The sequence below is a fragment of the Pempheris klunzingeri genome, chromosome 19, assembly GCF_042242105.1.
Source record: "Pempheris klunzingeri isolate RE-2024b chromosome 19, fPemKlu1.hap1, whole genome shotgun sequence".
NCBI lineage: Eukaryota > Metazoa > Chordata > Actinopteri > Acropomatiformes > Pempheridae > Pempheris > Pempheris klunzingeri.
The window spans coordinates 22,803,724-22,831,530 of record NC_092030.1 but is presented as its reverse complement, the minus strand read 5'-3'; the positions used below and the strand labels follow the sequence as shown (position 1 = coordinate 22,831,530).

General features: G+C 43.4%; 1 protein-coding gene across 1 annotated transcript; it reads left to right on the top strand.

Moving 5' to 3' along the window:
• The first annotated feature begins 10,992 nt into the window (after nt 1–10,992).
• Nucleotides 10,993–27,531, top strand: LOC139219279 (carnitine O-acetyltransferase-like). The gene is made up of 14 exons (XM_070851090.1): nt 10,993–11,076; nt 11,908–12,186; nt 12,597–12,712; nt 12,930–12,983; nt 13,457–13,622; nt 14,226–14,400; nt 15,349–15,527; nt 16,920–17,020; nt 18,438–18,557; nt 21,408–21,530; nt 22,219–22,354; nt 22,806–22,868; nt 25,030–25,167; nt 27,153–27,531. Exons 1-14 carry the CDS (start codon nt 10,993–10,995, stop codon nt 27,366–27,368), a joined length of 1,950 nt encoding a protein of 649 aa, XP_070707191.1. The 3' UTR covers nt 27,369–27,531.
• The last annotated feature ends 276 nt before the right edge of the window (nt 27,532–27,807 follow it).

Genomic DNA, 27,807 nt, shown 5'->3' with positions numbered 1-27,807 from the left:
TAGGGGGACCCACCAAACGAAAGACAGCCTATGGAAATGGGGGGGTAGGAAAAACCTCAACTCTCTAGCTCACAAGCTTCTTCAGTTACCGGCCAGTCTGAGGATCGCCGTTTCGGCGATCGTGGTTATTACCCCCCTTACCTAACCCTAACCCTAACCCTAACCCTAACCCTAACCCTTTCACTCACTATAGTCAATGCAACTTTTCCTCATAACTCGCCCTAGGAATGTCCCACCAACACCATTCAACAACCTCTAGGCTCCCCCTAAGCCAAGCTACCCCACCCTAGGATTTCAGCTCCACAGCGCCAACTACTGACCACTCACTTTTCAAAAAAACACTCTCCAGGACACCCTCCAATCAACTCCAAATGGCCTGAAACGCGCTCCTAAACACTTTCTGGGGGAACTTTTTTCAAAAAAACACTTAGGAAAATTTCACCTCACTCAACTCTATGGGGAATTTTCAAACGCCTATAACTTTAAAACCACACCTCCTAGCGCTTTGCAAACCACTTCCGCCTGCCATAATTCGGCCCTTCTGAACACGCCAGGCTTGGTCCCGTCTCTCTACGACCTTCCCTTCCGGAGATACAACAAAAACAAACTTTTTTTCGCTACTTACGCCCACTTCCCGACCTCACAGCCACTAGGGGGACCCACCAAACGAAAGACAGCCTATGGAAATGGGGGGGTACCACCCACTTTCAGCTCTCTACCTCCAACGGTTCGGGAGTTATCACCCAAAAACAGGACCATCAAATTTGATGATCGTGGTTATTACCCCCCTTACCTAACCCTAACCCTAACCCTAACCCTAACCCTAACCCTAACCCTAACCCTAACCCTAACCCTAACCCTAACCCTAACCCTGGTTTCTTCTCCTCTTCCCTAACCTTAACCCTGCCCCTTTCCCCTCTTCCCTATTCTCAACCCTGCCCCTTCCCCCTATCCCTAACCTTAACCCTGGTTCCCTTTCCTCTTCCCTCACCCTAACCCCGCCCCTTTCCCCCTTTCCCTAACCTTAACCCTGCCCCTTTCCCCTATCCCAAACCTTAACCTTGGTTCCTTCTCCTCTTCCCAAACCTTAACCACGCCTCTTTCCCCTATTCCCTAACCTTAACCCCGTCCCCCTCCCCCCTTTCCCAAACCTTAACCCTGGTCCCCCTTCCCTAACCTTAAGCCTGTCCCGTCCCCTTCCGCTTATCCCAAACCCTAACCCTGGTTCCCATTCCTCTTCCCAAACCTTAACCCCGCCCCCTTCCCCTTTCCCTAACCTTAACCTTGTTTTCTCTTCTCCCCTCCTCACTCATATCTCGCCTGCTCTCCCATCTCCCCCACCTGTACCAGGACCTGTTCCCCCACCACCCCACCCCCCCTTTTTTTTATCTCATATCCTCCTTCCTCCCTCTTTCCACCTGAAAACCCCCCTCCAAGCCCTTCCCCTAACCTTAACCCTTCCTTCCCCAAAACCCAACTCCTCCCACCCCTCTGTTCCCCTAACCACCAGGACCAATTCTTCACCTCCCTCTATCCTTCATCCTTTCCATCTCCCATCACACTGACACAAACACACACGCTCATACACTTCAACAACTCCCAAACAGGGGGAAGGTCGGCCGGTCCAACACCCTCCACCGAGAACTCCAAAATCATTGGTCCTATGACCTTTGACCCGGAGAACGGGGACCTTTGCTCCCGAGGAGGGAGGGGGAGACCAGAGTGAATTTGGATTCACAGACTTGAGACCGCCATTCCAGGGGGACCTTAATGATCTTGGATTTGAAGGGCCACCGCTGGACGGGCGGCCCCAACTCTAAGCCCACATTTATTTCATTACCAAAATTATTTTGGCATTAATAATAATTTTTGTTAAAAGTTGTCTCGGTGGGCCGTTCTCCCTCTTCCTCCTGCTGTGCTCTGCCTGGGGATTGATCCCAGGTCCCTGGTGTGGATGACCGCCACCTCCACCAGTACACCATCCAGCAGATCAGTAGGCCCGTGCACCTTATCCTACTTGGACTCCCTAAACCCCAACCCCAACCCAAACCTAACCCTAACCCTAACCCTAACCCTAACCCTAACCCTAACCCTAACCCTAACCCTAACCCTAACCCTTTCGCCACTTACGCCCACTTCCCGACGTCACAGCCACTAGGGGGACCCACCAAACGAAAGACAGCCTATGGAAATGGGGGGGTACCACCCACTTTCAGCTCTCTACCTCCAACGGTTCGGGAGTTATCACCCAAAAACAGGACCATCAAATTTGATGATCGTGGTTATTACCCCCCTTACCTAACCCTAACCCTAACCCTAACCCTAACCCTAACCCTAACCCACCCTAGGATTTCAGCTCCACAGCGCCAACTACTGACCACTCACTTTTCAAAAAAACACTCTCCAGGACACCCTCCAATCAACTCCAAATGGCCTGAAACGCGCTCCTAAACACTTTCTGGGGGAACTTTTTTCAAAAAAACACTTAGGAAAATTTCACCTCACTCAACTCTATGGGGAATTTTCAAACGCCTATAACTTTAAAACCACACCTCCTAGCGCTTTGCAAACCACTTCCGCCTGCCATAATTCGGCCCTTCTGAACACGCCAGGCTTGGTCCCGTCTCTCTACGACCTTCCCTTCCGGAGATACAGCCAAAACAAAAAAAAAATTCGCAGTTACGCCCACTTCCCGACGTCACAGCCACTAGGGGGTGCCACCAATCGATTCAGCATGCCATGGGTACGGAGGGTAGGCACCAACTCCAAAACTCTAGGACCCTCCTATCCGGACTTATCGGCTCATGAAGTTCATGGGTAGGGGTACCCATATCAGTTTTCATCATATAACCTAACCCTAACCCTAACCCTAACCCTAACCCTAACCCTAACCCTGCCATAATTCGGCCCTTCTGAACACGCCAGGCTTGGTCCCGTCTCTCTACGACCTTCCCTTCCGGAGATACAACAAAAACAAACTTTTCTTCGCTACTTACGCCCACTTCCCGACGTCACAGCCACTAGGGGGACCCACCAAACGAAAGACAGCCTATGGAAATGGGGGGGTAGGAAAAACCTCAACTCTCTAGCTCACAAGCTTCTTCAGTTACCGGCCAGTCTGAGGATCGCCGTTTCGGCGATCGTGGTTATTACCCCCCTTACCTAACCCTAACCCTAACCCTAACCCTAACCCTAACCCTTTCACTCACTATAGTCAATGCAACTTTTCCTCATAACTCGCCCTAGGAATGTCCCACCAACACCATTCAACAACCTCTAGGCTCCCCCTAAGCCAAGCTACCCCACCCTAGGATTTCAGCTCCACAGCGCCAACTACTGACCACTCACTTTTCAAAAAAACACTCTCCAGGACACCCTCCAATCAACTCCAAATGGCCTGAAACGCGCTCCTAAACACTTTCTGGGGGAACTTTTTTCAAAAAAACACTTAGGAAAATTTCACCTCACTCAACTCTATGGGGAATTTTCAAACGCCTATAACTTTAAAACCACACCTCCTAGCGCTTTGCAAACCACTTCCGCCTGCCATAATTCGGCCCTTCTGAACACGCCAGGCTTGGTCCCGTCTCTCTACGACCTTCCCTTCCGGAGATACAACAAAAACAAACTTTTTTTCGCTACTTACGCCCACTTCCCGACCTCACAGCCACTAGGGGGACCCACCAAACGAAAGACAGCCTATGGAAATGGGGGGGTACCACCCACTTTCAGCTCTCTACCTCCAACGGTTCGGGAGTTATCACCCAAAAACAGGACCATCAAATTTGATGATCGTGGTTATTACCCCCCTTACCTAACCCTAACCCTAACCCTAACCCTAACCCTAACCCTAACCCTCTAACCCTAACCCTAACCCTAGGTCTAAGCTCTCCCTCTACAAAACCCTTACCTTAACCACTCTCCTGTAGTGCAGCCCTAACCCTAGCAAAAAACACCCCCCAGATAACCCTACAATCCACTCCAAAACACCCCCCAGACAACCCTCCAATCAACTCCAAAACACCCTACAAAACACCCCCCAATCCACTCCAAATGGCCTCAAATGCACCCCTAGGCACTTCCTGGAAACACCTAGGGACAAAAAACACTTGGTCATATTTTCACTCACTATAGTCAATGCAACTTTTGTCCATAACTCGCCCTAGGAATGTCCCACCAACACCATTCAACCACCCCTAGGCTCCCCTTAAGCCAAGCTACCACACCCTAGGATTCCAGCTCCACAGCGCCAACTACTGGACGGCCACTTTTCCAAAAAACACTCTCCAGGACACCCTCCAATCAACTCCAAATGGCCTGAAACGCGCTCCTAAACACTTTCTGGGGGAACTTTTTTCAAAAAAACACTTAGGAAAATTTCACCTCACTCAACTCTATGGGGAATTTTCAAACGCCTATAACTTTAAAACCACACCTCCTAGCGCTTTGCAAACCACTTCCGCCTGCCATAATTCGGCCCTTCTGAACACGCCAGGCTTGGTCCCGTCTCTCTACGACCTTCCCTTCCGGAGATACAACAAAAACAAACTTTTTTTCGCTACTTACGCCCACTTCCCGACGTCACAGCCACTAGGGGGACCCACCAAACGAAAGACAGCCTATGGAAATGGGGGGGTAGGAAAAACCTCAACTCTCTAGCTCACAAGCTTCTTCAGTTACCGGCCAGTCTGAGGATCGCCGTTTCGGCGATCGTGGTTATTACCCCCCTTACCTAACCCTAACCCTAACCCTAACCCTAACCCTAACCCTAAACACCCCCCAGACAACCCTCCAATCAACTCCAAAACACCCTCCAAAACACCCCCCAATCCACTCCAAATGGCCTCAAATGCACCCCTAGGCACTTCCTGGAAACACCTAGGGACAAAAAACACTTGGTCATATTTTCACTCACTATAGTCAATGCAACTTTTCAACATAACTCGCCCTAGGAATGTCCCACCAACACCATTCAACCACCCCTAGGCTCCCCCTAAGCCAAGCTACCCCACCCTAGGATTGCAGCTCCACAGCGCCAACTACTGGACGGCCACTTTTCCAAAAAACACTCTCCAGGACACCCTCCAATCAACTCCAAATGGCCTGAAACGCGCTCCTAAACACTTTCTGGGGGAACTTTTTTCAAAAAAACACTTTGAAAAATTTCACCTCACTCAACTCTATGGGGAATTTTCAAACGCCTATAACTTTAAAACCACACCTCCTAGCGCTTTGCAAACCACTTCCGCCTGTCATAATTCGGCCCTTCTGAACACGCCAGGCTTGGTCCCGTCTCTCTACGACCTTCCCTTCCGGAGATACAGCCAAAACAAAAAAAAAATTCGCAGTTACGCCCACTTCCCGACGTCACAGCCACTAGGGGGTCCCACCAATCGATTCAGCATGCCATGGGTACGGAGGGTAGGCACCAACTCCAGAACTCTAGGACCCTCCTATCCGGACTTATCGGCTCATGAAGTTCTTGGGTAGGGGTACCCATATCAGTTTTCATCATATAACCTAACCCTAACCCTAACCCTAACCCTAACCCTAACCCTAACCTAACCCTAACCTAACCCTAACCCTCTAACCCTAACCCTAACCCTAACCCTAACCCTAACCCTAACCCTAACCCTAACCCCTTCCCCTCTTCCCTAACCATAACCCTGGTTTCTTTTCCTCTTCCCTAACGTTAACCCTGCCCCTTTCCCCTCTTCCCTAATCTTAACCCTGCCCCTTCCCCCCATCCCAAACCTCAACCCTGGTTCCCTTTCCTCTTCCCTCACCTTAACCCCGCCCCTTTCCCCCTTTCCCTAACCTTAACCCTCCCCCTTTCCCCTATCCCAAACCTTAACCCTGGTTCCTTTTCCTCCTCCCAAACCTTAACCATGCCTCCTTCCCCTATTCCCTAACCTTAACCCCGCCCCCCTCCCCCCTTTCCCAAACCTTAACCCTGGTCCCCCTTCCCTAACCCTGGTTCCCATTCCTCTTCCCAAACCTTAACCCTGCCCCCTTTCCCTTTTCCTAACCTTAACCCCGCCCCCTTCCCCTCTCCCTAACCTTAACCTTGCTTCCTCTTCTCCCCTCCTCACTCATATCTCGCCTGCTTTCCCATCTCCCCCACCTGTACCAGGACCTGTTCCCCCACCACCCCACCACCCTTTTTTTATCTCATATCCTCCTTCCTCCCTCTTTCCACTTGAACCCCCCTCCAAGCCCTTCCCCTAACCTTAACCCTTCCTTCCCCAAAACCTAATTCCTCCCACCCCTCTGTTCCTCTAACCACCAGGACCAATTCTTCACCTCCCTCTATCCTCCTTCCTTCCCATCTCCCACCACACTGACACAAACACACACACTCATACACTTCAACAACTCCCAAACAGGGGGAAGGTCAGCCGGTCTAACACCCTCCATCGAGAACTCCAAAATCACTGGTCCTATGACCTTTGACCCGGAAAACGGGGACCTTTGCTCCCGAGGAGGGAGGGGGAGACCAGAGTGAATTTGGATTCACAGACTTGAGACCGCCACTCCAGGGGGGCCTTAATGATCTTGGATTTGAAGGGCCACCACTGGACGGGCGGCCCCAACTCTAAGCCCACATTTATTTCATTACCAAAATTATTTTGGCATTAATAATTTTTGTTAAAAGTTGTCTCGGTGGGCCATTCTCCCTCTTCCTCCTACCGTGCTCTGCCTGGGGATTGATCCCGGGTCCCTGGTGTGGATGACCGTCACCTCCACCACTACACCATCCAGCAGATCAGTAGGCCCGTGCACCTTATCCTATTTGGACTCCCTAAACCCCAACCCCAACCCAAACCTAACCCCTCCCCTTTTATTTTATTTTAATTTAATAACCTAAACAATGTAATTTTATAAAAAACAAAGATTAAAAAATTCATATTTGATTTATTAAATATTAAAAATCAAATAATAAAAATAAATTAACATTGTGTTAAAATTTAAGTTAATATTAAAATCTATATTAAAAACCATTCAAAAATATGTAAAAATCATTGAAAACCATGTAAACTTATATAAAAATCATTAAAATCTTTTAAAAAAAACCTATTGGAAAATCTTAAATTAAAAGTATTCTAAAATCCTATTTAAAAGGGGTATAAAAGATAAATTGTTGAATAGAGCTCATTCTTGCTCTGAATCCAGAAGAGACAACATCTCCTCTAACTGAAGAGCCAGCTTGCTAGAAATTTGATAATTTGTTGTGCCTATACCTGAGGAAGGCTCCAATAGGAGCCGAAACGTCGTGTGGGCACAGAAATTAATTGGCCATATATTAAAATTGGAATAAATAAATAAATAAATTAGATTAAAAATTAAAATTTGGAAATTTAATTTGAATTGAATTAGACTAATTGGAATTTGATTTGATTTGAAATTTGTTTTGATTTGATTGATTGGTTTAATTATTTATTAAATAAATAGATTAAACAATTAATTAAATAAATAAATTAGTTAATTAATAGATATTAAAATTTGATTTCATTTGATAAAAAACAATTTAAATTCAATTAATTAATAACAAAGCCAAATTCATGAGTGGATTCGAGGAGGGGTGGACGGCAGTCAGGTACGGCGGAAGACGCCGCCGCCGTCCACCCACCAAGTGGCAGAACTGGGGGATGGACCGTGCACCTCCTGCTCCTTATTGGGAGCAGGGTCAGGACACTGTACCTAACCCTAACCCTATTCGGGGTTTAAAGCCAATTCAGGAACCTGCCCTAAACCTAACCAAACCAACCCTTATGCATACCTAAACCCTAACGTTGCCTTAAACTTTAAATATCACTTACCTTGAAAACTTACCTTAGCCCGGAGGAGAAATCACAACGTCAATCCACACCGGAAAAACCACAACTGGAAAAGAAGGAAAAAGAAAAAACGTTCATACCAACCCGTAAAGCAAAGGAAATTTTTCAGATTAGACATAATTATCTCCACTTACCTTAAGACCTAAACCTATATAAAGAAGGTTAAACAAAAAACAGCGTTACTTACCAGAAAAATAGAATAAATAACGTCACTTACCGGAAGAACAAAAGCCTGAAAAGGAAAAAGAGAATAACGATACTTACCTGAAAACCAAAACCTATAAGGGAGAAAAGAAAGTAAGGATACTCACCTGAAAACCAAAAACCTGTAAAAGAGAAAGAGAAAGAAACCAATACACTTACCAAACCTGTTGAGGAAAAATAGACAGGAAAAGAGAGATATTGCGACGTGCGTAGGCCCGTGCCCTGCCTTTGGCTCCCCATTTTCAACTGCCAAGTCGTCAGACGAGGTGGGGGGAGTCATCGAGAGAATTTCTAACACCTAACCCTTTGACCACACCTAATCCCTCTAACCATGCTTTTGCCAACCCTAACCACAGCCATTTTCCAGCTCAATGGATGAATCATGACATCACTCTTAGTTTCAGTTCTCTAACCCTTACCTGGTATTCCTTTTCCAAACCCTAACAGGAGAGGGAGGAGGAGAGGACAATAAAATATGGAGCAACTATTTCTATTCAGTCCAAAAACATTTTCCTTTTTTCCAAAACCTACCCTTCTTTTAAAATTGCATGTCGGGCTTTCATGTGCTCTATTTTGGACCAGTTACCTATATAAAAAAAGAGCAAACATCAACTAAACAAAGACCTGTGCCAATACAAAATCATGGCTCCTAACCCTAACCCAGCCCAGCCAGAGTGTTTGAGCACCTGGAGCTCAATGATACCACTCACTATGCTACTGAGAGACGGACAGAGAGGTGGAGAAAAGCCAGCAAGAGAGTCAGACTACCTATTAAATTCTGAAAATGTGTATATGTTACTTGATTCTAGTGTTCAGTTGTACTTTTCTGTGAAGCAAGCATATGCACTAGCTCCAGTTAGCACAATCAGCACAAGCATTAAGTCCGGCTCTACTGTCATTGTGTTTACCCTAACTCTAACATGAATAAACAAGCACGATCTGGCAAGCAAACTCGTGTGAGTAAGACAAGGAAAATATTTGCTTTGCGTTTGGTGGAAACACACCTTTATAAAGGCCCGGGGTTAATGTCATGCATGTTATAAGGGTTAAGGTTAGTGAAGCCTCGCACATTATAAGGGTTAAGGTTGGGGTTGGTTGTAATGTTAGGAGATTTAAGATTAATTCGTGTTCTCACATACATAGTAACTTTTTTAATTTTTTTCTCTTAATTTTAGGACTTCATTACAAACAAAAACATTCCAGCTTTTTCCGTAAATGCCTTGCAGGTTTGTTGCGTCACTCTTCAGTGCACCATGTTTGAGAATCTATCAATTAGTTTGTTTATGCACGAGTGCAGGGAGAGGAAGTGGGGCAATACATCATGCTTAAGGGTCCTGAAGCCTCAGGGCCACTTCTGCATCTCCTAATCAAGAAGAACAGGTAGAGTAAATATAAACAGTTAAATGTTATGTAAAACTAAGATTTCAGACTGAGGGTTGTGGATGCTGCTGCTGAAAACTCAATGAGGATATTAATGGATCAAAGGATATAAATTATGCAGAGCAGTTTGTAGGTGTCAAAAACAGAGTTGGACTTGACTCTAAATCCCTGATTGGGTTAGTATTGGTATGAAAAAGTGGAAATGGATGTTTACAGAAAGCATCAAATATATCTATTCGATGTAGATATCCACTTAACTGATTTCAAAACCTGAAATATGATGTGAAAGCTCCCAATTCCATGGACACACTTTCATCTACACAGGGGAAAGATCGTGTAAACAAATAACTTTTGAAGAACATCAGGCTGTCCTCATTCTCATATCAGCATTTTCAGGGAAACCTAAGTTGGTATTGTTTAAAGTGCTTGTGTTGTTTTGACTTGCTGTCTTTTAAGGCACATATCCAATACGTTACAAAAAAGATGAAACGTCTATTAGGGTTTTATTATATAAAAATAGGTCTCCATTTCCTTTTCATGTAAAACAGAAATTAATGTACAATACCACCATTTCATCATTTATTTACATGTCACATTAGAGTGCTGTAAAATCTGGGCGAAATGTGGTTAACATTAATCCTCACACATGAAACAATTGCGTGTTAAAGGTCTGATTATACAAATGTGTTTAGCATTCCCTCAAACTGTTCCTTGTGCTATATATAGAGAATACACTGGAAACATTATGGCAAAAATGCATGTATTCTGTTTTGGGGTTAGAGATGCTGTATGTTGTTTTTTGGTGAAGTATTAAAAAAAAATTGAGTTGAGACACCTCTACAGAGGCTGACAGGTTTCATGGTTTTATGGTGTATAATTTGTCTGTTTGTTTATGGTAAGTAGACAAACTTAGTGTTGAAAAACAAATTTACTTTAGGAAAAGCATTCAGTTTGACAGTGTGCAACATCATTACTGAAACAGTGACATTGGCCTCAGTCTGTGGGAGTTGCTCTGAAAGCACAATGTTGAGGACTCAGGTAAGAAACAAAGTTTAAGTTAATTCTGTCTGTTCACAAAGTCTGTAATGTCTCTTACTGAGATACTCACAAGATAAGATCATGTGAGATATTTGTGGATTCTGACTGCTGGAAGGCACCTGACCAGCTGGAATTAGGTTGTGTATTCACTTTTTCAATAAGTATTCTCTGTTGGACAGAGCTCCATCTGCTGTATCAGGTTCAGACACTTTGTTTAACTGTATGCAGTCCCAGTGGCGTTAACAGAGTGAATCTGAATGTAGATTTTCACTAGATTATAATCTTGTGTCGTTCCCTGCTCCGACCTTCTCTGTTTATTGGATTTAAGCATCATTAATGAATTAATGTAAATTGTTTAGTTATGTGTATGTTTAGTTTCACTGATGAGTAAAAGACACTGAGTGAAATTCAAACTAAAGATTAATGTAATACTGTATACTGTTCACATATTTTGGTTTTTATTTTCATGTTTTTGATGCTCTGGGAACATTCTTTCCAATACGTCTATGGCAATAATTCTAAGTGAATTGAAATGGCTGGAGGTCAACTGAAATGGTCAGGGTTACCCCCAAGTCAACCCCAAGGCCTCCCCGTCAACGCTGTGGGGGGTCTGCTGGTCAGACTGAAGGATCCTGGTGTGACTACAGATGACCAGCTGCCCATTAATGCGAACATCATCAGCGTGCTTCTGCAGCATCATTATCCACGTCAGGAGGGTACATCCCCTCCTCACCCAACTAAGCAACGCAGCTTTTGGTCTAGGCTCGTCATCTCACACCTGGATCACTGCAGCTCACGTCTGCCGGGTCTGCCACCATGAGCCCTCCAACCTGTGCAGCTCATGCATAGTGCAGCAGCCCGGCACACAGCACCTTGTCCAACCAGACAACCCAGCCTGAGGACAAGCAACCGCTCCACAACATCCAGACTGTTTGCTGTACAATACAGCACAATAATGGAACAAATTTCTCACTGACGGCATAAAAATTACCTGTTCACACTGAAGACTTACCTGTTCAGACTGAGCCTCAAGGTTTCTACCTGTTTCAGTGGAGTTTTTCCTCGCTGTGGGCTTTCTCATGTGGTAATTCTTGAATTGTTGAATCTCTGTAAATGAAAGAGTTTAGTCTTTACCTGCTCTGTATGAAAAGTGTCTTCAAGATACCTTTGTTATAAACAGGCACTATATAAATAGAAACGGACTGATTGATTGATTCTTATCTTTATACTTATACATGGCTTCTATCTAATTACCAATGATGAATTTAATGATTGAACTGGGTCTTTACCTTCTTAACTGTTACTTTAAATTTTATTAATTCAGATTGTTTTTTGTTTTGCTTGCAGAATAAAACAGTTATGACAAATGTAACTGATAAAATTTAGGTAGGGTCATTAGACATAGTTAGAACATGTATGACTTTGAGTACATGTTTGTGTCTGACAGGTAAAAGTGGGGGTGGTGAAGCCCTCTCGTGTGGTGAAACCTGTATCAGCGACTCTGGTTTCTGGCAGAACCCAGAGCCATCCAAAGGACCTGCCCAGTCTGCCTGTCCCACCTCTTCAGCAGACTTGCAAGCTCTACCTCCGCTTCCTGGAGCCCATTGTCGACATGGACCAGCTGAAGCGCACGACAGAGCTGGTGGAGGAGTTCAAGAAAGCAGGAGGGGTCGGAGAAAGTCTACAGAGAGGCCTGGAGAGGAAAGCATGCAACACAGAGAACTGGGTGAGTTGAACAAGTACACCGAGAGCTGTAGATACGTTTACTGAGGCTATGGTGAGTCAGGGGCAAGGTTATGATGTAGGGATGGGTCATGATTTTTGAATATAAATTATTCAATCAATTATAAAAATGTGAGTAGTTTAGGAGTATAATTTTGATCTAGAAGTATATTTTCATGTTGCCTGGTGCCTGGAACTGGTCCATAAACCTGTCAGGAGCCGTAGATTGATTTGGGGCACTGGGATGAAGCCAGGTCTGTGTAAAGATGTGGGCTCAAAAAGTTTTTCATTGCATTGATAGTATTTGTGGCTTGAAATGCACATCCCTATTGTGATGGAGAGATTTCTATAAGATCGATTATATTATATATATATATATATATATATAATATATTAATATATATATATTTTTAGTTGACAGACGATTATGTGAAGAATGAATATCTCAACAGCCGCATGTCTGTGGTTCATTCAAATGTTGGGGGTCTGCTTCCCCAAATGGACTTCAAAGATAAGCAGGGAAAGATAAGGTAAACACACACACACGCTCTCTCTTACATAAATAGAGGCTCCTGAGTGTGACATCTTAATTAATGCAGTGAATGTTTTACCAAAACCAAAAGTTCTGGAGCACTCCATTTTAAAATTAGCCTTATTATCTTTTCCATCATTGATGAAGCACAGTACTTATCTGCTGGACTTCCTCTGTAACATTTAAAAGAAACATGTTTTCTGTTGTCTGTTTAGGTGGGCTGCAGAGGCAACAGCAGGCTTATTGGAATTAAACACAATGATTGACAAGTGAGTACTGAAAAATGTTCTCCGATGTTGTCTGAAGCCAAAGGTATAAAATCAGTTCCCTGAAGATTTTTAATTGGGTTTATTTCCAATTGCAATGTTTGCAGATTTAAACCATGTTCAGACATTTTCTGTCTGTCCTGTTCTGTCTTTATTTTATTCATTTCATTTAGTATTTTGCACCAAAATTAAACAAACTATTAATAAAAATGAAAAGGAAGAAATGGGTGTCTGTGGAATATGTATCATATCATTGTAAACTTTTTTTAATTCAAACGTTTTTAGAAATATTGTGTGCATCAAACACTGTACCGTGTGTGACGGTAAACCGTGAGCTGTCTGTATCAGAAGGTCCCACTAACTGCTGAGGGCCTTTTTAATCTCCCAAAGTAGTCCGAAACACCCAGTGGGGACACTGGGGGCGGCCCCTGCAAATGATGGGCTGAGTTAATGAGTAAAGGTCGTTTGCTCTGCAGTGAGACCATCCCAGCTGAGTCCATGAGAGGGAAGCAGCTGTGTATGAAGCAGTACGAGAGGCTGATATCATCCTGCCGTATCCCGGGGACAAAAACAGACTCGCTGGTGTTCTACGCCAAGACCTCCAACCCCCCCAAACACATCACTGTAGTGCACAACTGTCAGGTGAGAGCATGACATCGCTGACCTTTCAGTTGAGAGGATGACATCACTATTTATTAAACCTGTAGTGTTTACACTTTGGAGGTACCTTAAAGTTCAACTCTGGGCGTCCATGGCTCTGCTGGTTCAGGTACCATCCATGAAGCCCAGCATCCCCAGTTCATGTCCAACAGTCTTTTTCTGTCTCTCCTAGGGTTCAGATGTGGGTTAGGGTTGGGTTCGGGTTTGGGTTAGTGTTTTGGAGCACATGTGTTCACTGAGAATCCTTCCATAGCCCAGTTCAGGGTAGAATGACTAAACACGTTTCACCAGCAGAAATGTATCTGTTATCTAGCTGTTATAGCAGGTTACACCATTGACTTCATGTTTTCAGGCCACGGAAACAATATTAACTCACTCAGGGGATCATACAGAATGAAGAACAGTTTGCTAACCCAGGGTCACAATGATATGTATTCAGTTTACACATAGTAATCAATCAAATTACCGCAAAGGCACTTCCACATGCACGACCCGAGTGCCTTTGGGGCCCCTGTCTTTGACTCCGAGGCTTTTCCCAGCTGTGGTTCAGTCAGGTTTTCATGCATGTTCTCCTTTTGGATTCAGTTCTTTGTGCTGAACGTGTACAACAGTGACGGGACTCTGCTGACAGCTGATCAGCTGTGTGTTCAGCTGGAGAGGATCTATGACTCCTCACCAGAGCCCAATGTGGAGCCCATCGGGATCCTCACCACACAGCGCCGTGACATGTGGAGCAAAACCTACAGCAACATCATCAAGGGTGAGCATGACCACTAAAGAACCACTGACCTGTGTGGACACTTGAAACAAACCTCTTGCCACATGAGAAAAGTGTATGGAAGGTAAACTGTTGTTGTGCTGCTGTTCTGTTGCTCTGAATGAAACATCTGTGTGCCCCGCACCTTTTATCTTGTAGTATCCCCAATTCCTTTGGAGAGTTCAGAGCTGTTCCCTGACATTTCTTCATGTTTTAAGCAGAAACACAATAGCAGCTTGCTTGGTAGCCGATGCTTTGTGGTCCGTTTTAAATGTCAAAACAGTCGAGTACACACACTGCTGCCTGTTGTGATGACCCTGGAAAAGACAACCTACACCACACCATGCTAAAGTGCTATTTCAGATTTAGTTTAATCATCCATCCTTCATCTATACCGTTATCCTTGTTCAGCTGGAGCCAATCCCAGCTGACTTCAGGCAAGAGGCAGGGTGCACCCTGGACTGGTCACCAGCCAATCACAGGGCCAACATATAGAGACAGACAAACCCTCACTCTCACACCTATGGACAATTTAGAGTCACCAGTTAACCTGATGTGCATGTCTTTGGATTGTGGGAGGAAGCCGGAGTACCTGGAGAGAACCCACGCTAGCATGGGGAGAACATCCAAACTCCACACAGAAAGAACCCAGGTTCAAACTGGGATTCGAACATGGAACCTTCTTGCTGTGTGGCAACAGTGCTAACCACCGCACCACCATGCTGCCCTTAGTTGAATCTGTTGTCTCAATATAGAAAAAATCCAATTCAGCAAGTGGATTCAAAGATAATTCTCAAAAAGTTGGAATATCGTGAATAACACACAAAATGTATCCTGATAATGCAAGTTTACACAGATAATGAAAAAATATGTAGACTGAATAAGCAGACTGAAGTTTAACAAGTCAATCACTTGAGGTTTGCTCTGTGTGCATGTTTGTCATGTGTTTAGATAAGACCAACAGAGAGTCACTGTCAGCCATCCAAAGCAGCATCTTCACAGTGTGTTTGGACGGACCGATGGCCCCAGTGTCTGATGGGATACATCGCAGAGCTGCTATGCTCCAGATGCTGAATGGAGGAGGCAGCCAGTGGAACAGTGGAAACCGCTGGTTCGACAAAGGGACACAGGTGATAAAACACATGTAAACTATGTACAGGTCAACAGCTGTCACGCAAAATACTGATCCTCTTGAGACAAATATCAATAATCAGAAAAACTCACTGCTGGTGAGACAACAAACAAGAAGCCAACAGGCAGAAGACATGATTTAATATCAAAAATATTTCTCTTCTTCTGTCTCACTAAATTACTCAAACACACATGCACACACGCTACATAACCTACTGTTGTATGAGCGGATCCAACCTGGTTACCCAGTAACGATAACGCATAAAACACAGCTGAACATAATCAGGATGACAACAACACAAGGCTCAGTGACACAAGGTCATTGACACGAGGGACAGATGAGTTTTTCAGTTTATGGGTCTGGTGGCTGTGAGTGTCTAGTGACAACGCCTGTAAATGTCTGTGGTACACTGACTGAAGCTGAAATGATCATCCAGTGTGATCTCAACATAATACATCGAGAGACTGGGGGTCAGGCCAGTGTTTGGGGGGCCTGAAGAGCAGCTCTTCAGTTGTTGAGATGTTGGTGGAGAAAGCTAAAACAGGATGTGGACAGGTGGTGGGCAGAAAGAGTCGTTGTTGGGCAGTGTGAGGATGGATGTGTCATCCAGAGAGTAGAGTAGAGTAGAGTACTAAAGTGGAGAACAGTGGAGGATAGACGCCCTCCTGTGGAGCATCAGTATTTAGAATAATGGTGAGTGAAAGAATTGTCGACCTTTACTGCTTGTGGTCTATTGGAAATTATGGATCAAACAACATGATCACTGATAATCCACATGATGGTGAGTATTGTCCAGCCATATCTCGGGAAAGATCGTAGTCACAGTTAATCAAAAGATGAATGTTAATTTCAAGTTTGTGACAGGATGCAGACTCCTGTAGAGAAGGCCTCCTGTATATCTCTCTACATAAAACATTGCTTCCATCACTGGCATTGGACATACATCGTGCGGTGCAGCTTCATTGAATAAGGATGCAGGTTCGTGGGGATACTTGGATTGATATGGCCTGCATGGATTTGAAGACCACACTGGCCCCTAAAGGACTCTTTGAGTGTAGCATTAAAGGCACAGTCCTGAATCCAGATGTGAGAGTTACTTCAAAGCAGAGATTAGTGACAGGTCAGTCAGTGAACACAAACCAAACAGAGCTTAGGCAGGGAGTGCTTGCAGATGTTAAGACACACAATGCTTACAGTGAGTTAGTGATGATTCACCCTTCGCATAACTATCACGACTATTAAGTGACCCTCCAAGGTTCTCTGCTCGTTATTTAACCATAAAACTAAAAAAATCACAACATTCACCCATTGGAATAACTTAAGCAACACAGTGCTACACACAGCTTGGATGAGATGGTAAGATTTGGTTTGTTTATTCTCTTTCCTTTAGTTAATTGTTGGAGAAAATGGGATCTGTGGTCTAAATGGCTCTCATGCTGCTGCTGATGGCACCGTCTCAATCGCCTTCTGTGACCATATTGTAGCTTACGTGTAAGTAGACAAAAAATAAATGAGTTCCTTTTGGCTTCGGTGCTTTGTTGTTGGTGTTATTGCAGGAAGTTCAGCAAAGAGGCAGAGTGTGTACATCAACTTTTAAATCACAACATAGTGCGAGAAGCATGCACAAGTGGAAGGACCTTTGTTTAATCTCACATAAGGTTACAGAACAGATCTATAGTTAAGATCTACAGTACAGATCTGTAATTCAGATCTACATCACATATCTATCAATCAGATCTACAGGTCTAGAGATCAGATGTACATTTTTACTTATTGATAGATGCAAACTAAAGTGAACTGATGCTGAATCTTTGCTGTCCCAACATGAATCATTTTAACTTCAGCTCAATGAACTCATTAGAGGCTTAGGGTTAGAAATAGGATTATAAAGGTGAGTGTGATAAATAATCACATGACTGTACGGTTAGCATTAGAAAGGTTAGGGTTATAATGTTTGAGTGATTAATTGCCATGTGATGAAAGTGAATTTGATTAACAAAGCCGTGTCCTGTTTTTAAGTTCATGAATCTCCTTGACAACTATGTTACTGAATTGCTGTGGAAACGCTGTTACAGCAACAGAAACATATTCAAGGCTGGCGCTTGAATAAAACCAGCAGGTTTGGGCTGGATTACCATTGTTTCTTGGTTCACTTTGCACCAGTTAGCTGAGGGGGTGTCATGCCCCGTAATAAGTGACTTCTCAACATTGTGAGGGATCTGTTTGGATATTTAAAAGACTGAAGAAAGTAGCTTATTTCTTATATTTCGTTCAAATACAATTGAAAGAGCTGAATAAAAGATATTTCCCATGAACAAACCCATCATGCTGCCAGTCGTCCTTATTGAGGCTTTTTAACAAATATCTTTGTGACGGACCACAGTAAACTCAAAACGGGTGGAGGTGAATCATGAAGGTCAGCATGAAACAAGCCTGTGTGGCTTGAAGAGCTTTGAGAGGCTGTGGCTGCTCTCACTGTTCATCTGGAAAACTACACTTAAGCATATAAATCAAATTGAATTCCATCTCCTGTCTGTATTGAAGGCTGCAGTTATTGTAGAAAATTAAAGTTGTTTTGAAGTTTTGGAGAAGCACCAGTTAGATAAAACGCTTTCCTGCCTTCATCATCTGACACAAATTTCCCTCTCTGGCATGATGTGGCTGTGATGAGCATCAGCAGTCTCTGGGACGATGGGCTTTCTCTTCAGCCAGATTTGAGCCTTCTAAACTTGACTTTCTCTGCCTCCTTTTATTCACGTATTTAATCCAACATTGACTTCAACACTCTGCAGGATCTAGCAGTCAGTTTTTGTTTGAGTTAGTATTAATTGTTCAAGACCCATTCATTTCATTTGATTTGCTGCGGATGTATGTGAGTAATGCGAGTCTTTTCTTTTCATAGAAACAGGAAAAAGCCACAGAAGACGCAGTTTCCCCTGGAGCCTTTGCCCATGCCCCAGAAACTTATCTTCAACATCACACCTGCGATCAAGAAGGACATTGAGGAGGCCAAGCAGCATATCGACATGTGAGAGCCGCTTTTAGCCATTAAAAAAAAAGCCCAGCGACCTGATTAATAGAAACCCACATTTCCATTTCAGTGTGGTATGTGAATGTCTACATGCAGCAACATCTCCATCCTCATTCTTAAAATGTACTCCTTATAATGAGCTTCAGAAGTGGCGTAAAATACGATTTTATGTTCAATTCCACCGTTTTCACAGAAAGATCACAACTTTACCAAATAATCTATGCTTAAGTTATGGTCAGAGGTAGGTCACTAAAACTCTTGATGAAGGTTAGGGAAAGATTGTAGTCACAGTTAATCAAAAGATGAACGTTACTTTCAAGTTTGACAGGATGCAGACTCCAGTATGACCTCCTCCTATGACCGTCAAACTACATGCCATTGCCACCCTTACTGTCCATCTCTCTACATAAAACACTACTACCTTCACTGACATTTAAAGGTGGCATTGGACATACATTGTGTGGCGCAGATTCGTCAAATAAGGATGCAGGTTCATGGGGATACGTGGATTGATTGCTGGTAACAGAGGGTGGGTTTGAATTTTGCCAAGGCCAAAGAGCTGTGATCTCAAAGGTAATTGATAATGGACTACAACACAAGACACCTCGGAAAAACATTTGCTGTGTAGAAACCACAACCACTGACAACAGATGAGAACATGCTTGTCAGTTTTGGTAAAATCTTCTGCACGGAGGCATGACTGTGTCTCCAGTGTGATGCACTGCTGGAGCTGAGGTAAGAGTAGTGCAAGTATTAATATTGTGGAGTCTTACATGGGTTCATGAGGAATCTGGAAACGCCAAGCTTGATGCTCTCAGCATTAGCCATCCCCACATTCAAACTGTCATCTGAGAAACTCCCTGTGAAAAGGCCACACAATGTAACAAACTAGCCCACTAATCTAGAGGGTGCAGCAGGAAAACCAGCCCTCATCCTGGACCTCACACTACATATCATTGCCCTTCAAGGCCTTCTCCCAGAAACCGAACATTTCATTGAAGATGGTTTCTAATACAAACTCACTGAATGGTAGCTGCTGCTCTCTGCTCACCTGGCCCTGGATCTCAGTGTGGGTGATAGACTGCTGTTCAGGCTGCACGGCATGGAGGATGTTGATGCTGTATGATGTAACGTACTGACTGTTGCGTCATCCCTCATTGGACTGACAGGCCTCTAATGACACATAAAACACATTCTGATTCATTCCCATCCAGAGCTCACAGGGAGTGGGTTTACAAAGTATTGTGCGCCATCGTTAAACCTTAATTTTTCATTGAACAAGAAAGCAGAGATAACTAGCCAACTAGTGTAAAACAACATGACTCTGTGGGCTGTTTTCCCTCCTGTCCTCCCCTTGAGTTACCTGGAGGTGCAGCAAAAAGCTGATCATCTATACTGTAGGTTCTTTTATTTTCCATGAAAAGCCATAAGCCAAAGTTGAGTAAATTTCTAGTGACCAGGTAAATAGCAAGCATGAGGAAAACCACCTGGGGAGAATACGCCCAAAACTAATTTTGCCCATAAACGAGTATTGAAATTATCATGTTGGATATTAGCAACAAGGCAAGCACTTTAGATACACTGCAAGAAATGAGCTCAACTGTACTTGAACTTACATTTTTGAATTAATAGCAATGCAAATTAGTTCACATATATTACTAATGAATACACACTTAACAGCATAGCAAACTAAAAAGCCAGCAGTGCAACATCATGTACACAGGACCATAAATGCCAGTAACACTCATCAGAATTGTATCTCATTCCACAGTCCTAAGACATGCAGATTAATCGGTGACTCTAAATTGCCCATAGGTGTGAGTGTGAGTGTGAATGGTCGTCTGTCTCTGCATGTATGTATTGGCCCTGTGATTGACAAGCGATCAATCCATGGCAGACCTCACCCCTCGCCCAAAGTCAGCGGGGATTGGCTCCAGTCCCCCGGCAACCCTTAAGGAGAAGCAGTCTAAACAATGGATGGATGGATGGATGGACAATTATATCTGAACAGCACCGCAGCAAGGCTGAACTGAGAAAGAGCAGAGAAAATCGTCACATACAACCATCTAAATCAAGCAAATTAAAAAGTTATTGTTGCACTTGCAGACAGGACAGCAGCATAGTGTCTGTTCCTACAGAGGCTCAGAGCGGACATTTTACAGCTGGCTATACAATGTTACAGAACAGCAAGTGATAAAGAACATCTGTCATAATTTTCCTCATTTTCCTAGTGGTTAGAGGACTGGCTACCATCTGATGAGTTTGTACTTTCAGCATTCCTCCCACAACAAATGTTTTGAAGCTGAGTGACTGAAATGTCTGCGCTCCAGGACAAAGAGCTAGCAGAAGCAATAACAAAACACACTCGTCGATATAGATTTATATAGATTTTAGATGTTTAGATTTGAATTATGTTGCTGTAGTTTTTTGCCTCAACAATGTGTTGATTTTAATATTGTGAGCCGCTATTATCACGACACAACGTCAGCCATTATTACAGCTGGCTGGTACATTAGCTCTGCCATGGTTGTTTGTCTCTAACCATCGCCATACAGCTCTGCCAGCAGAGCTCTGCTATCTTTAGCATCATGAAAACATGACAAACAGCGGTGCGAGTGAAAGGAAGCTACTGCTCTGTGTGGCTTCCCATCTAAAGACAGTCTGATATGAACACAGTTAATACTGCAGGACGTTTTTGGCATCACAGGTTCATTATACATGTAATGCATTTATGCATCATTAGTCACGGGGAATGCTGCATTAAGTATGCTGACAAATGCTTCTGTAAACATCTATTAAGTATGAAGAAAAAGTGTCACTGATATTTCTTCCATCCCACCATCGCAGGCTGACCCAAAACCTGGATCTGAGGGTTACGGTGTTTGACCACTTTGGGAAAAATGTCCTAAAGTCCCACAAGATGAGCCCTGATGCTTTCGTACAGATGGCGCTACAGCTGGCCTACTACCGGTGAGGTGCTGAAAAGTTACGTGGAGATGGGCTGTTTTATTTGCAGGCAAAGGTTTCATGTAGAACACTTCATAACTTTAGGCAGAGACAGAGGATCCCATATTCATTAACTGAGAATTTGATTCACCCAACTGTGCTAAAAATGAGGGCATCAGAGATGAGCCGCCACGTCGTGGTCACAGACTTTAAGATAAGAGACTTTATCCCACACCGGGGAAATTTACTTGTTACAGTAACTGAGGAGACAGAAAAAGTGTCAGTAAAAGAAATTAGTACAAAAACTGTTTGATGTTGAAGATGGAGAGGACAAGCTAGGGGGTGGAGTGGAGGGCAGCTTGGGAAGGTGTGAAGGGGGGGCAGGGTGGGTGGGCCAAATTGAATCTGTTGAAGAACAGGTTCAATTGTTTTGCCCGCTTTAATGTCAGGGGTCACCCAGGGTTTGTTGTTGGGAAAATACTGCACCTTTTTAATGCACAGTGTTCTCCATGCAGAAGTTTATGTAGTCCGTGATGCAGTGAATTAGGGTTAGAGTTATCTCAGTACCACACACTTTTCATTAGCCTCTGGCTAGTTAGTAAAACATTTACTCCCTGTGTTTGCTGAGCACTAGTATTTGTTTGACTGGTCAGCTAGATTTGGGACTCCATCTAGTAACTTTACTAAGCATTTCTATCCTTTCTTTTGTAAGGATGCACCAGCGATGCTGTGCAACAGTGGAACCTGCCACCCTGCGTATGTTCAAACTCGGCCGTTTGAGTGTCATTCATTCAAACTCGAGGGCCTCCGCCACCTTCGTCAAGGCCTTCGATGACCCCAAGAAACAGGTCTGATGAGAGGGAAACTTGTAATGCAACTGTATTGCAATGTGACTCCATGTAATGAGCTGGCTACTCAAAGCTGACCTCATAAATAATCACAATAATCATCTTTGAGAAATTTCAATCAGGTTTCCATCCCTCCTTTAGTAACTGCTTTTAGAGTACTAACTAACTGTCTCTTCCTTACAGTTAATGATCACTCAATCAATCTTTATTTATATAGCGCCAATTCATAACAGCGTTATCTCAAGACGCTTAACATGAAGAGCAGGTCTGGACCAAACTCTTCTATATTTCTAATTAATCTCAGTTCAGTATTTGGAACAGGTTATCATGCATTGTTTTTGGATTAGCTGCTTTAGATGATACCAATTCTGCTGCACAACAGTCACACAGATAAATCCTGACCAACGACGTGATGAGCGGTAACATTCTCATCTTTTCCCGTTTTGCACAGAACCCAGAGAAGGTTGACTTATTGGAGAAAGCTATACAAGCTCACAGATGGTACACTGGTATGGTGAGTATCATCCACAGCACCGTTACTTGAGTCCAGTGGAGGTCCACTTTATTATATTATCTACTGTTTAGTAAAAACAGTTCCCTTCATAACCACCCCCAACCACCACTGTATATTTTTGACTAGTTTCTGTGTCATCAATTTTGTCTATGGCACTTCAGCACTATCTTTCTTCTGATCTTTGCCCCCTTTTAGGCATCGATAAGGTGCAATGCACACTAAGTGAGGAATATTTTTATACTGTTTAAAATTGTACATACTTGTAAAGTGAATCTGTCTGTCCACTGGTTCATTATTTATTGTTTTATGGAAGTTCTATTCCTGCTTTTCTTTTACTTGCTGCTCTAACACTGAATTTCCCTGCCTTGGGACTAAATCTTATCTTATTCAGTCCCTTGATTTGGATCATAAAAATTCCCTAAAAAAAAAAAGAAACCCTTTAACAGGAAAAAACTGTTAGAAGGCTCAGGATGATCAGCACAGACAGACTGAACAGACCGACAGAAATCAGAGTGAACAAATTATGATGAGCCAGGAGAACTCCAAAGGGGCCACCAAATAGGACCTGAACCACAGGACCTCCTGTCCACCATGAAGAGGACCTGAACCGCAGGACCTCCTGTCCACCATGAAGAGGACCTGAACCGCAGGACCTCCTGTCCACCATGAAGAGGACCTGAACCGCAGGACCTCCTGTCCACCATGAAGAGGACCTGAACCGCAGGACCTCCTGTCCACCAGAGACGTGATAAGACACAAAAACTGAGAGAGAAGAAGACATATGGCAATAGAAATGAAACAGAGGTTTGGAGAAATTCAGCAGGTATTAGCAACTTTTATTCTCACCGGTGTCAGGTTAGGGTTACATGAATCTACTTTCCTACCCACTACCGACTGCCATCAACCCAGCAGAGAACCAAATCTGATATAAAGAAAAGTCTAAATGAAAATGCATCTCATACCAAAACACATAAAACATCACATTTGGAAAACAGACGTAGGCGCACCAGTTGATCCTGCACTCATGTTCCCTCCACACCAGCATGGATGAGGTGTGCACCTGCTTCACACTACCGGCCAGAACCCGCCTCACAAAACCTGCATTTCTTGTGCAGATAATCATATACATGAAAAACTAACTGACTGACTGACGCATCTCTGTTTTCACTCAGTTACAGTTTTCTGTTTGAATTTCCTACTTTGATGCTCACAAACGTCAGACTGTTCTGGAAAAGCTTGGCCTTTGCCTGCTGGGGCCCAGGCTGAAAAAAAGGAAAGCTGATGAAAACTTTAAGTCTTTGGTTTGCCCAGAAACAGAACCACTTCAGCTGAAGAACTCACACCTCTGTCCATTCCCGCTCAGCTGCTAACAGTAGAGCAGTGCACACAACCACAGTGCAGCGACTGTGATACAGGAAGTGGTTACTGTGCTGATGAGGGTGTCAGCCAATGTGTAAGATAGTTCAGTATAAAGAAGAAATGTAACAGGCTACACTGAATTTTAATGAACTTAGAATTAAAAAAAATAATGAATGAATATTTAAAGAGTACAGTGAAGTGAATTAATAAACAAAGAACACAGCACCATGAGAGACAGGCCAAACTAAAACAAAACCTCAACATAAGGAGGGTGGAGGCCTAACCCTTCCCTATAAAGAGTTTTTAGAGGCCAAAGATTCAGATAATCTGATAGTTCAGGGAAAACGGTTCCAGAGGAATGGTGCTAAAACAGCAAAGGTGCAATCACCTCTTGTTTTGCAGTCAGAGCAGGGAATGGATAAAAAGCCAAGATCTGAGGATCAGAAATGCGGAGGAAATGTAGAGGTGTTTGACCAACAGAATTGTGTAGTTTATTCAGAATTTTACAAGAAGTCAGCAGAGGGAAGCAAGAACAGAGGTAACGTGGACCCAACAGCAAGTTCTAGTTAGTAATCTGACATTTTGTCCACAAAAGTCATACAGTCATTAGAAGATGAGGCGGGAGTGGCAGAAAGAGAGGGAAGCAATTGTTAAAATTTCATAAATGGCAAAATGTGCTTTTTGTGTGTTTGTTATTGTTGATAGGCATTCTGAAAAGTATGAACCATCCAGGTATTTAGGGGTTGATGATACACTTGCTGATCAAAATTGCAAAGAAATTGAAATGTCTCTATCCTCACAGGCAATCAGTGGCCAGGCCATAGAAGGACATCTCTTTGGTCTCAGCATGCAAGCTGCTGATGAAAACATCTCCCTTCCTGACCTCTTCACAGATGCCTCCTTCAGTAAAGTCTTTGACTACCAAATGTCTACAAGTCAGGTAAGGCTCAACGGCTAAAGCTGTGACTTTCACTGTCGGGGTCCTTGTTGGGTGGAGGTTGGTCAATGGAGAAGTAGAACTGCAGAGTTTAAATGTATCAACTTGTCTATATTTGTAGAGCAAAGGCAGAGAAACATGCAGTGCATTTCCAAAAGTAAAAATCTAGAAATCCAGGCAACCAAGCAGAGGTTCAAGACATCAGGCAAAGAAACAGTTCAGAGAGCAGACACAGGTCAGAAATAAAAAAAAAAATCATACCGACAGATGGGCGGGTGGGATACGAAGCAGGCTGAAACTCTTAACACCGATCTGGCAAAGAAGAAAGGCAGACTAACCGGTATCAATACAGAGGGATAATGAACTGATGAGCAACAGGTGAGTGGCTGACTGAACAGGCTGGCAGCTGATTGGCAGGCAGATGAAAAGGGGGGGAGTGGCAGTGGGTCTGGATGGTGAACTGGAGGGAAAAAGCTGGCAGGTGCTGACTGAAAGATAAGCAGAGGCGTGTGTGCAGGAGGGAGGGGTTTAAGAGCAGGAAGCTCAAGCAGAGTCCATCAGATGATGTTACACCATGATACTGGACTCGTTAGATGACACTGAGTCACACTTCCAGGCACGTTGAAGACTATAAGGACATAGTTTCCTGGCAGCTGCACCAGCAATTATTAATGAATTATCAAAACACTTTATTGATGGGTGGTTAATGCTTAAAGAGAGGGAGACAAATGCTTTCATAGAAAACTTTTGTTCAGCTAATTTCGGTTTGTGTTTGTGTGTTTTACAAAAAATAATCTCTGAGCTGCTCTGTGGGGATTCTTGAATCCTTCATGTTGAATTCCTGAATCTTTGGGTCTCTGAATTAAAGAGTTTGGTCTGAGCTGCTCTTTATGGAAACAGTCTGAGAGAACGCTGGTATGAATTGGTGCTATATAAATAAATAAAGATTGAAGAGAGACAAAAGAAGCTGTAAATGTCTTTGGAATAGACTGAAATGTTGTCACAACTGACACGACAGATCGTGTTTTCTTGTGTTTGACTCCAAACATCCACCACAAAGGCAGCAGGATCAGGGAGATTACTTCTGTTCATGATCCTCTGGAAGACTGCAGTGACCAGACTGAGAAGGACGTTGATGCCATTAATAATATAATAAATGATCATTATTATTATTATTACTATTATTAGCATTGATGCCTTTACACTGCTGGTTAAATGATCTGCTGGTAAACCAAAAGCAGCACAGAGAAACAAATCTTTGAAGATCAGGAGAACGACAGCAACAAACCAAACTTCAAATTCACCTTGAAATGATTTAAAGGGAATTTCAACATTTACAATTTAGAAGTGAGGAGGACAAGACTATTCTTCCTCTCTACCATCATCAGCACCAGCAGCAGTAATGCTCATCATAACCCCAGACACTTCTGACCTCCAACTCTTTAAATCAACCATAAAATTTGTATTCTGTATTCTACACTGCCCCTGATTGAAAAGTATTCATTATGAACTGCATTTTAATATTTTTATGCTGTTTTCTGATTGTTTTTCATGCATTATGTAAAATGCTTTGAACTGAGACTAGAATATTCTGTATAAAGAAACTCACCTCGCTCAGTGTGGATGCAGGCTCTTTTCTCACAGAAACATTTCAAACATGAGATTGGTTTCGGTTTAACTGCTTTCATCTCATACTCATCATATAACAATTAAACTGCTTTAATTTCTCATGATTTAAGTGTTTTCTGTGATTTCACTCTTACTGACATCTCCATGCTTTGAAAGCATGAACATCAAGATGACACTATCTCAGGTCTCACATCTTCACATTTGAACTAAAAAACTTCCACAGTTTCATCCACCTGCATCCACTGACTTTACTGCATCAAACAGACGTCTTTAGTTTGGACATATGAACGGACGTCCTGAGGTCTAAGTGCTACAACAGTTACTAACTACTGCATTCTCTCTTCTATCCTCTTCACAAGATAACATCCAAGTACAACTGTCTGCCCTGCATTGGCCCTGAAAAACCCGGCATATACGACGTGTTCTACGGCATTATGAGCGACCACATCGACCTCACTGTGTCCACTTTTGAATCCTGCAAAGAAAAACAGGCACCACATCTGATCCGAGCTGTGGAGGGTGCCCTGTTGGACATGAGGACCCTGCTGGAACAAACTCCAACAGCCAAACTGTGACGCCTTAAAGCGAAAGCTTGACGGGGAAGTTTGTGTGTCCTCATAATGAAGTCTAACAGTGGTTCTATTCACGTGTTCTGCATATCGTCCAATCATATGCAGCTGACACTTCTCTGTAACAGCTAGCAGGTCCTTATGAACAGATTCTTTCTACATACACAACTCTGTGCTTCTTTCTGATTTTATTTCCTCGCTGACATTGCGATTCATGTGGAATTAGAGTGTTTGCTGTGTCAGTGTGCGTTTATGATCAATCAGAAGTTGTGTGTCTAAGGAGTTTATCACATATGTTTTGGAGCCTCACAATAGCAGGACCAGCCAGTGTGTATTAATACCATGATGTGATTGACTAACTCTTACCGTGACTGAACTAATGACTAAAGACTAGATATGATATATAAAAGATAGATAAATGACAGAAATAGACATGTTTGGAGCT

Bases quoted from the DNA above. Each gene is read 5' to 3' on its own strand.
- LOC139219279 (XM_070851090.1), top strand. From the start codon at position 10,993: ATGGCTGGAGGTCAACTGAAATGGTCAGGGTTACCCCCAAGTCAACCC. The intron at 11,077-11,907 runs GTCAGACTGAAG...TGTGTCTGACAG, and splicing joins ACGCTGTGGGGGGTCTGCTG to GTAAAAGTGGGGGTGGTGAA. The intron at 22,869-25,029 runs GTGAGTATCATC...CTATCCTCACAG, and splicing joins ACAGATGGTACACTGGTATG to GCAATCAGTGGCCAGGCCAT.